The sequence below is a fragment of the Marmota flaviventris genome, chromosome 3, assembly GCF_047511675.1.
Source record: "Marmota flaviventris isolate mMarFla1 chromosome 3, mMarFla1.hap1, whole genome shotgun sequence".
Taxonomy (NCBI): domain Eukaryota; kingdom Metazoa; phylum Chordata; class Mammalia; order Rodentia; family Sciuridae; genus Marmota; species Marmota flaviventris.
Genome location: NC_092500.1, coordinates 52,446,245 through 52,457,687, shown reverse-complemented (window position 1 = coordinate 52,457,687; position 11,443 = coordinate 52,446,245). Strand labels below are relative to the sequence as shown.

Genomic DNA, 11,443 nt, shown 5'->3' with positions numbered 1-11,443 from the left:
AAATGTCTGGTTGCTTCATATGACATTTTGAATTTTTACAAATATCATTTTCATAAGCCAAAATTTATTTTAAAGAGTATATTCTTTTTATATATATACATTTATTTTATTTTTATGTGGTGCTGAGGATCAAACACAGGGCCTCACACATGCAAGTGCTCTACCGCTGAGCCACAACCCCAGCCCCTCACAAGCCAAATTTTAAACTCATAATTTTATTAAAAAATTCTATCAGAGAAATTTAGAAATAATATTATGCTCCACTTAGGAAACAGCATGCCAATTCTTCCTTCCTTCCTCCTTTATTTTTTTGCCTTCTGTTGCTTAAATGCATTGTTTCTGCTTATTCAATCATACCTCACCATCCAACTCAGTGCCTCATGTTGTCAGGAGCTCTACCACTGAGTTTCATTCCCTGCCCCCCATCATACCTTTTTATTAAAACTGGTTCTAATGGATGTTGACAAATATAAAAATTAATTCAGTCCTTTGGAGCTTAAAAATAGCATCAAGAAATCGTGTTTGTGATGTGGTGGATCACAAAGCATTTTAAATGAATTTTTCTTCAAAGTATTCAGAGACTTTAAATAATTTGTTCTGGATAAGATTATTTCCCCCTTTGTATCTACAATAAGACAAGTTATTTAACTTCTTTAACCTACACATTATACTCTTAAATTGGAGTATTTAAGAAGGACTGTGTTGATATGACATAATATTTGAAAAATGAGATAATGAAGTCAAGTAAGAAAAAATCTTTCATAAATTGTCCTATTCCCTTATAATGGGTTAATGTGCCTGGCACACACAGGAACCAGCAGAGTTTCACTCAGTAGCTGTGTGGCTGGGAAAAAGCCTTTAATACAAGACCTATAAAGTGGGCTGTTCCTTCTGGAGTTGTGAATCACTAGGAGTAACAGGAGTGTTTTGCAAGCTGGAGGTGTGAGTAAGCCTCAAGGAAGGCAGAGCAGGTTTGCAAGCCCATTTCTGCCTCGGGTAGAAGGATGAGCCAATTCTTCTCCCCTTCTGGTCATCTGGGGGCTATCTCTCTCTCACCAGATCACAAAAGAGCATGGCTGACCACGGACCAAGCGCAAAAATCATAAGGGTTATGTTAAAGCCTTCGAAGCAGTAGAAGCCACAGCAGAATGGTCCCAGCCTTGCTACCTCCTGTACAACTGCTGCTGTAGGTGTAAAACTGGCATAAAGTAGTTCAAACTAATTTTCAGTTGTTTTGAAGATTAGGGGAGATCATGCAAGAATGTTTAGTTGTAAAGGGTGAAAACTTCATCTTTCTAAACCCCTTTCTTCCCCTTTTAAGAAAACCTCTGCTGAAGCCAGAGTACCATAGCAGGGTTGAAGCTTCAAAACAACTTCCTTGCGGTCAAGGTCTCTGCAAGCAAATTACTATGATTTAAATCAATCCTGTAACAGCAAGGTGCAAAAGATGAGTCCTCTCAGGTGGCTTGAATAAAAAAATTGACTGGAGGGATCTTAGAAAAATGAAAATTTTAAATTTATTTTAAATTTTTTGCATGTGGGTGTAAAGTTCCCTGTTTGCCTTACCTTCACTATTTCACCCTGCCTTGTGACCTAGGCTGGTTGTGGAAGTGGGTATTCACAAAGTACATTTAATTATTACTCGATTGTTTTGTAACTATGGAACTATTCATCTTCCTCTACACCAAGTGGCTTCTAAAATCATAACGATTTGGCCACCTTCACTTGTGAAAGAGCCTTCGCTGGGGGTGGGGGGAGGGTAAGATCGAAGTTCAAATTAAAGACCAGAAAGGATGTTTTCCTTCGAATAACCTCAACCCAGCTGCTATCTTCCCACCCATCTCTGCTAACTTTTAACCCTCCAGGAGCGGCGGGCTGCAGGAGGCCGGCGCTCTGGGGCACCCTCCGCTGCCGCCCTCAGGACCCCGCGAAGAGGTAAGCTGGGCGGAAAAAGTTCTCCGCTCGGCTCCCGCCCTCTCAAGAGCTCCAGCTAGCGTAGCGGGGGGCGGGCGGACTGATCACAGAGGAATTTGCAATTTCCGGGAGGTTGGGGAAGCGACCCCTAACACAGCCCGGCCGAAGCAGCCCTCGAGCCCGGCTTTCTGGGTTCCGTGAAGCTGCAGGGCGCGCCTGGAAGGGGCGTGCTCCTCGCCCCCACCTGCGGCCGCGGGGTGCGTCCGGGCTCGCGAGGAGGGGCTCGGCCGCAGCAGGCCGGCCGGGGCGGGGCCCGGGAGGCGGGGTCTCCGGCGCACCGGGGCCGGGCGGCGTCTGGAGCAGGCGGGAGGGGCCCAGACGGCCGGTTGAACGGCGGCCGCAGCTGCAGCAGTACGGCCCGCCGGCGGCTCGGGGCCGCGCGCCGGGAACCTCGCGGGGCGGGCGGGCGCCGCACCCCCTGCCTGGCCGCCTGCGCCCCGGGGAGGCCGCCCGTGCGCGACGGGACCAGCAGCATGAGCAGCGGCTACAGCAGCCTGGAGGAGGACGCCGAGGACTTCTTCTTCACCGCCAGGACCTCCTTCTTCAGGAGAGCGCCCCAGGGCAAGCCCCGCGCCGGCCAGCAAGTGAGTGGAGTGCGCGGCGGGCGCTGCTGCTGTTTTTTCTCCGCCCCGGCGTGGCGGGACCCCAACTCCACGTGTCTCTGCGGGGATGCTTGCCCGGGAGGAGCAGGAGGCCGAAGAGCGGCTTCTGCCTTTTTTCGGTCCCGGGAACTTGCCTTGAACCTCTGCCTGTTGGCGTGGGGTGCCCTGGGCTAGGGAAGCAGGAGGAAGGGCGGGGAGGCGAAGGGCCCGATCCTGCCTTCCGCGCCAGATGGCCTCTGCGGCCCCGCCTGGGGGCCGCCGGCTGTGGGGGAGCAGTTTTGAGAACCTGGAGGCTGCCCCAGGTCCCTGCCGGGTCAGCCATCGGGTCCCCGAGCCGTCCCTCCTTGTTAGTACGCCCTGTGGCCCGTAGCCCCGGCGTGGCTTGGGGGAGTGTGTAATAGCCTTGAGTGACCGCGGTGACCTGTCCCCCGCCCCCGCCCCGCTTCGGGAGCACTGGTGGGGGAGGGGAGCCGAGCGGACCCGACAATAGTAGGCGCTCACTAAATCTGGGTTGCTGGACTTGCAGGACTTAAGGTCAAGTTTATGGGTGCTCCGAATAAGTTTTGCAAGCAAGCTCCGGTGCTAGATAGAAACTAGCCGGCGAGAGCTGAGCTTTAGGCCGGTTTCTTCCTTTTTTGGAGGAAGCATGCCGTGGGAAGCATGGCTTGGGAAAAGATGGAAAGGGAACTTGTGCCAGTTTTGCCGGTCGTGACTGTTTTTTAGGGAGGCTTTCCAGACAGGGCGCTTGAACCCGCGGCCTGCTGCCCCTGGGAGCCGGGCCAACCCGGCCACGCTCACATCAGATTAGAGAAGGCTGTAATGGAACAGACTTGTTGCTTTTCAAAAACAACAGGCGCGCTTCGGACCTTTCTTTCAGGCAGTCCTAAAGACTAGAAGCAAGAGAAATCGTTCAGGAACTGGGTGATGGGTGGTTTTTTTTTTTTTTTTTTTGAGGTGATGGGGTGGCAGGGAGGGAATTTGTTCAAAGTGTCCTTGCCAGGTTCTCTTTTAAATTTATTGAACCCCTTTCTAAGGTCAAGTTTCTTAACAAGATTCGTAAGTTCTAGCCTTTTCAGCCTCTTAACCAAACCAGAAGAAGGGGGAGTGGACGATGAAGGGCTAGAGTGGAGTCAAGTGCCCTTATTCAGTTAACAGCGATTAATCGGGTTAATGGTGAATGAAGTGCCCGGTGATAGTTCGGGTCTTTATTGTTTCACAGGCTCAAGGGCGCACTACTTACCAGGGTGATCTCTTATTTTCAGTAGAGAGTGTGCTAACTGCCTGAGTTTGGAAGTCAGAAGTTACTCTCCATCACTTATGAAAAATGGATTTTTCTTTTTCTTTTTTTAACCTTGCTTTTCTCTTTCTTTTCTTGGCCTATCCTTTCTTTACCTTCTTCACTTTATCTTCTTCACTTACATTGTTGTTGCCATTTGACACATGGAAACTGCTTGTTGTGCTAGTTTGAAATCTATTCCAGAGGTGGCTAGTAATCTCCAGAAAACTAGTCAGCTCTTGGATTCTCCACGTGTGTGACATTCTCCTTTACAAGGGACAGAATCTCCAGATTGGAATTGTTTGAGAATTCTTTGGTGCTTTAACAAGTAAGGAGCATTTCTGTCTAGCTTTATGTCCATATAGTGGTTTTATGTTTAATGCATTAATTTATGTAATAGTCACCTAGCATGTATATTATGCTCATGTAATATTATTTATTGAGCATCTAGAATTAACCTAACATTAATAGTGTTTTGAAGGATTGTGTTGAATCAGAACAGTAAGGCTTAGTTCCTGCCTTGAAAAGTTTCATATGTATATTCTGAAACTCTATTGCCTGTACATTTCCCCTTCTAGCATAATGCATGCAAGGTGCTGCGTTGTAAGAGGAGTTATTTGCCAGGGAGATAAAGGGTCCTAAAATGAATTTTAGTGGGCATTTTGTTTTACTTAAGGAAGGTACTGTGTTTCAAGTTCCTGCTAGTTTTGTAAATAAAGAAGTGAAATAACACACTCTTGTGGAACATTTTTTTTTTAAGGTCAGATAAGTCATCACTTTATTAACTTATGATTATAAAAATAAGTATTTCTATTATTAAGAGTAGTGATTACTTTTTAGCTGTTGACCATCTAGTGGAAAAGCTGGAAAATTTGGTTTCCAAAGCCCTTGAAAATATCTGGAAAATGCAAGATATCTTGGTGAATGCATGGTTGGGAGGAATGGGTGAGGGTAATGCGAAATTTCTTTCTTTTACCAAGAGAGGGACTGTAACCCAACTTCTTTCCATCTCCAACAAGGACAAAATCCTTAAAGACAATGAACATGCCATCATTTTTCCCCCCTCATTTTCTTTTGTATCCTGTTCTCTTAAAAAATAAAATAAAATAAAAAAGAGGGAAACAAGGGTTAAAAATCTGTCTGAAGGATATAAAGAAAATGCCTTTTTGTGGCATTTCCAATGTCATGTATTATAGCTGTATCCTCAGGACCTGAACAGTACCTGACCTAGAGTAGTTGTTCAGTGAGTACTAGTTGAATGAATGAAAGCTTTCCTGACTTGATAATAATTGGATCTTTATCGTTTTTCAAATGTACTCTATCTTATGATTCTCCCAATAACCCTTTGAAGCATTAACCTAATGAAAGAGAAGTTGTTGTACAGAGTTAGGTGGTGCACACCTGTAATCCCAGCTCCTTGAGGCTGAGGCAGGAGGATTGCAAGTTCAAGGCCAGCCTGGGCAACTTAGCAAGACCTTGTCTCAAAATCAAAAATAAGAAGGGATAGGGGATGTAACTCTTGGTAACACGTCCCTGGATTCAATCCCTAATACCTGAAGGGCAGTGGGGAGGGGCAAGAGGAAGTATTGGTATGAGATTGTCTAAGTGTCCATACTTAGAAGACTGGAATTTGGGTTTTCTAACTCAAATTTCACTTTTCTTTTTGTTACTTTTTGGCACAAAAAATTTAAATTAAATTTTCCCTTTGCATATATGGATGTATGTAAATTAGGAGTGTTTTTAAAATTCAGCTTTGTCGTGTACATATTGTCATCACAGTGTTTATAATTCATGTTTGTAGATTCACTTAATTTCTAGGAATCTACCTAATCATAGTTTTAAGCAGATCCCAAAATGTTGATGATTCTGTAGTTTATGATTTGCCTTTTCTGGTTTTGTGACAAAATCAAACTACCTTTAAAAAAGCAGGACACATTCAGATTTCCGAAGAGGAGAGGTAGCCCAAAACTATTAAGATAAACTGTTGAAACGTGTCTTACTTCTTGGCTGAGGTGTTCACCTTTCTTCTTGAGCCTTTCCTAGTGAATAGGAGTAAGAAAATGGGACGCTGTTGTTGCTTTACAAGTAGAATAGTGCAGACATAGTGAGGAACTTGAATTGTCTTCTGACAATTGTAAAAAGCAATACTGAGGAATTTTTGAATAAGTCAAACCTGTGGTTCATAACAAGCCTTAAATTCGCTCTTTGGGTTTTCTTCTTCTTATTGTTTCAGTAGTTTTGTGGGTCTTTATTTGGCTGTGTCTTATTGTGAGAATCAACAATAATGAGTTGCACACTCCTCCCATTAATGTTTCCACTGGAAGTTTTGAAGGTAACTCATTGGGGCAAAAGAACAGTAGTTTACAGCATCAAAGGTGTTTTGGTTCTATTTCTTTTGTGTGTGTATGTGTGTTGTGTATGTGTTTGAACCCAGGGGTGCTCTGCCACTGAGCCTCATCCCCGGCCCTTTTTATTTTGAGATAGGGTCTCACTAAGTTGCTGAGGCTGGCTACCAATTTGTAGTCCTCCTGCCTCAGCCTCCTGAGTTTTGTGCTGCCACGCTATACTAATGTTTAATCCCTGGGCTACTGAATATAAACATTCCTACCAGCCATTTTGCCTTGTGCAAAGTGATTTGCACATTTTGTCTGCATGTCTGATCTGATCTGTTCTTACATAGTCTTAATCCATTGGAATTTTGTGTTTGTATGAGCAGGACTCACAAAAGCATATTGCTTTAACTGGATTTCAAAAGAAAATTATTTCCCAATCTTTTATAATTTCATGTATGACCAATACACTCCGTATTCTGTTTCTTCTTCCGGCTGACTTGCAATATTTGGAATTATTTGGAAAGCAGTGACACAAAACGTTTATGAAAAGAAAGGCTAAAAATATCTACTAATGTCATTATTCTTTTTAGACTTCCTTTGACAGTCAATGCCTATCATGCTGTGAACATTCTCTTTATGGGAGAAAAAAATGAGGCTGACCCAATGCTTTCTAGTGTGGTCTGATCACCAGCTCTTAGCCCCGAGCCTCAGCGCTTGCCTTCCCCCACTTCACTAACATAACTCACTGCCCTTTGATGAAGGCCCTAGATTGAGGCTTGCTTTTGATTCCTAATTTGGCCCTAGGTCATTAGCTAGCCATGACAACCTTCTTCATAAGGAATGGTGAAAAGACTGTAGAATATATGGTAGCTGCAGGCAAAGGAGCTTCTAAATGAAGTATCAGGGCTAATGTGGCCTGTTTGTGCCTTTGTCTGAACAAAGAGTTAAATATATTGTATAGTAGGAAGTTTTGATTCTCACAGCTGAACAAGTATTACCTATGTCACAAGACCCAGCTGATTGTTCACCCTCTAATGTTATTTATTTTTGAGATAGTGTCTTGCTATGTTGCCCAGTCTGGCCTCGAACTCCTGGGCTCAACAATCTTCTTGTCTCAGCCTCTTGAGTAGCTGGGATTTCAGGTGTATGTCGCTGAGCCTGGCTTGTACTGTTATAGTTGCATATAACTAGAACTGTAATCATGTTAGCTTTCTTTTAGTTCCTTTCAGGATCCAAGTTATTCTCCTTTCAGGATCTTGGCCTGGAGTTTGCTTCCCCCCATTATCCTTCTTGTGTCAACTTAAATGTCACCTCAGAGAAGTGTTCCTGAACCTCATATCTAAAATAGGCACTGTCCCCTCTGTTAAAGCTCTCTTGTCTTTCCCTTCATAGCAATAATATTTTTTTTAAAACATGAAGATGGAGACTAGTATGTTTACTTAGCACATAAAAGAAAGGTTCAGCTGAGAATGAATGAAAATTTGCTCTTTTTTTTTTTTTTGTAGTACTAGGGGTTGAACCCAGGAGTGGCATTATGAGTTATGAGTGGCAATATCTGAGTTATGCCTGAGCCCTTTTTATTTAGAGACAGGGCTTCCCTAAGTTGCCCAGGCTGGCCTCAAACTTCTGAGTCTCCTGCCTCAACCTCCTCAGTACCTGCGATTATAGGCATGTATCACCATGTCCAGTAAACCTGCTTATTTTGGATCAGTGTTCCAGTACTTGGTACTATTATCTTTTCTTTATATACAAGTGCACATAATTCCCCACGCTTCCTCTCCAAACTAGATCATAAAACGTCACAGTATCTTACAGGTGGTAGTCATTTAAAATTGAATGATATTGATGATATGTAATTCCTAGCTATATATTTTCTATTACTAGTTACACTAATAATGTATATTAGTTAAGCTAACAATATATACTAGTTATTACTAATACTATATATTACTAGCTATATATTTCCCCCTTGTTGTAAGAAAGCTTGTCATTCATTCTTTTAGTGAACAATTTATGAAGTGCCTTACTATGTGCTAGGCTCTGGGGATAGAGTGGTGAACAAAACCAAGTCCCTAGCCTCATTTAGTAATACTTTTTAAAAAGATGTGCCAAATAGACAAAATTCTCTCAAACTTTTCTTTCAAAAGCTTGCTCCTTTAATGTATTCAAGGAAACTTAGAACTTTTTTATAGTTTGCCAGGAACATACCTATTTTATTGTCAAGCTGTATATCCATTTAGATGGAAATGTCAACATGGAGGGGTATCCCTGTCAAACACTCTTTCCATATTTACTTCTGTGCTAAAATGTAGCACATTTAGTCATTTAGTAGATGCTGTCGTTCAACAGAAACAGTCGTCTTCAAGAATAGAAAATGCATCACACTTTTTAGTTAATTAGAGTTAATTGAACCTCTGGTTAATTAACCAAAATATGACCACAATTAACAAAAAAAAAAAAATTAACCAAACTTGGTTTATTTCCAATGTTTGTCTTCATAGTTCTGGTTTGGCTACTACTGACTAGTCAAATGGCTTTTGTTTCCATGTTAATTATTTTTATTTTTTTCTTATGCTGGGGATGGAACCTAGGACCTCACATGTGCACGTACTTTGCATCCCCAGCCCTTGACAAATCTTTTTAATGGAGAAGGTGAGCTATGCTCTAGGAAGGATGTCAGAAACCATAATAAATAACATATGAAATACATGTAAAAAATATTGTAGTTGGCTCTGAGTTAGAAGTGAACATGCTAAAGCTGTGCCATCCAATACAGTAGTCACTGGCCACATGTAGTTACCAAGTCCTTGAAATGTAACTAGTTGGAATTAAGATGTGCTGTAAGTATAAAATATCAGATTTTAAAGACCTAACTGTGGCAGAAAGAATGTAAACTATATCACAGTAATTTAAAAATACTGATTGCATGTTTAAATGATATTATTTTGGGCAAACTGGCTTAAATAAAATTAATTTTACATGTCTATTTTTTAACATGCTTATTGGAACATTTAAAATATACAGGTGTTTTGAATTATATTTCTTTTGGACAGTGCTGCATGCTGAAGTAGAGCTGATAGCCCTTGCCATAGGTTTGAATCTCCATCATCTGGGTGGCGATTGGTGGATGGGGTGCCCCCCAGTGTGCTGTAAAAATTGCTCTTTGTGAAGGGGGAACTTTCTCTTTACTGTTGGGAATGGTTTCTTCTTGGACTATCATGGGTCATACATACAGCATTTTGTGGTTGTGAAACTTTTGTGTGGGGAACTTTTTTTTTTAAATGTGAGCTAATAGGGTAAAACTGTCCTGCTGGCATTCTAAGTGCAAATCTGCCTTCAGTTTACAGAGAGAATAGAGCTCATTATTTCATAGAGTATTAAAACAGCAAACTTAATATGCATTTTATGGACTGTAATTGCTAACTGCTGCTACATGATTCATTCAGCTAAGAATAATTTACTAATTATATATTGCAGCATCGGTTCTTTTTCCAGATGTTAAACAAAGTGAGATTATTAGAGAGGAAAAAGGATAAATTTGGGTATTGGAGACTAGAATAATAGATTTTTTTTTTTTTCCCAGAAGATCTTAAATTTAACAGAGTTGGAATGAATGTAATCAGCAGAGTGTTCCGCTGAAGTTAATGCTGTGTGTGTGTGTGTGTGTGTGTGTAAGATTGGTCGGGGTTCTTTTCTAAATTTATTTCCTAGTGTTTATTGAATATTCACAATGTGCTGGATAGGTGCTAGAGATTCAGTAGTGAGCAAAACCATTTGGTAATTATATTTCTTAATAATTTTTTTGGGAGGAGGGTACCCTGGATTGAACTCAAGGGCACTTGACCACTGAGCCACATCCCCAGCCCTATTTTGTATTTTATTAGAGACAGGGTTTCACTGAGAGTTGCTTATCACCTTGCTTTTGCTGAGACTGACTTTGAACTCATAATCCTCCTGCCTCAGCCTTCCAATTACTTGGGATTACAGGTGTGTGCCATCCCACCTGGCCTGTTTCTAATTTTTTGATAAACACTGTAGTGACAATTTTGAATCCTGCTTTACAACTGAGCTATATCCCCAGCCTTTTTATATTTTTTATTATGAGATTGGGTCTCCCTCTGTTGCCCAGGCTGTACTTGAATTTGTGAGCTTCCTGCTTTAGCCTTCTGTGTACCTGGGATTATAGGGTCAAGATATTATGCCTGGTCAAATTATGAGATATTTTTGTGCCATCACACCTGGTCGAATTATGAGATGTTACTGGATGATTTCAGTTTTCATTTTGATGTCTACATTGTATTTTATTAAATAGGCATTATTCCCAAATATTGGAAAATTTGGTGTTGCTAATTTTTACTACTATAATATTGTTGTGAACATCTTGAGCATGAAACTTTTCCACTATGAATTAATATTAGGATAGATATATAAAAATGGAATTTTGCTGAGTATGAGGGTAGTCATTTTTATGGCTGTTGTTATGTATTGTCAGTTTATGGCTGTATTTTTACTCAGTTACATTACTCTCTCAGTTCTAAAAAAACTCCAGTGAATAAAGGCACCTTTCATTATTTTTCTGTGCTTCTAAGAGCTCTTCCTTTGTGTGAGCATTGTCATGCATGGCCTTTGGCCACTTGTTTCTTAGGTAGGCGGAAGTCTTCAGAGGGCCTATTCTTGAGTCCTGTGCATAGTTAGCTGGGTAATGTTCCCCTTTTTGTGGTCAGCTGAACTTCAGGTTATTTTTCTGACTTACACTATTTGTACCAAAGGGGCATTACATATTTTGGTATTTGAAATACTTCAAAATGTGTTTCAGGTTGACATAACTGAAACTCGGAGCGAAATACTTACTACTTGTGTAGTTACCACACATGACAGGCATTGTGAAGAAAGCAGTGCTGTGAGTAGAGACGGTGGGGAGTTGGCTGGTGTGCCTTCACTAGCCTTGTAAGAAAGGGGAACTGTAAGTCTTGTTTATCTTTGAATTTCAGTACATTTAGGGCTAGTTTACAGCCATTCTAGTGAGATTCAGAGGAATCTAAGTTATAAGTAGTCTAGGTATTGAAAAAAAAGAATGGAAAACTGAAAATCCCTCCCAGCAAAGAGAACTGTTTACTTATGGGCTTATCGTCTTGTTGAAAAATTGCAAGTAGAAAGGAATCTGGAGTTGCCAGATACTTAAATGCTTGTTGGTGCCTCTGCAGAAAATTGTTGCTTCATCTCATGGTGTAACTTCTTGTTTGCCCTGATTTTTTTTT

At 41.5% G+C, this 11,443-nt stretch overlaps 1 protein-coding gene across 1 annotated transcript in view; it reads left to right on the top strand.

Annotated features, from left to right (window-relative positions):
- Window positions 1–2,300: 2,300 nt before the first annotated feature.
- Rassf3 (Ras association domain family member 3) overlaps window positions 2,301–11,443 on the top strand; it is a 69,723-nt gene continuing 60,580 nt past the window's right edge. The window contains exon 1 of the mRNA XM_027925718.2: window positions 2,301–2,558. Coding sequence (XP_027781519.1) covers window positions 2,448–2,558 — 111 coding nt within the window. The 5' untranslated portion in view covers window positions 2,301–2,447. The remainder of the gene's footprint in view (window positions 2,559–11,443) is intronic.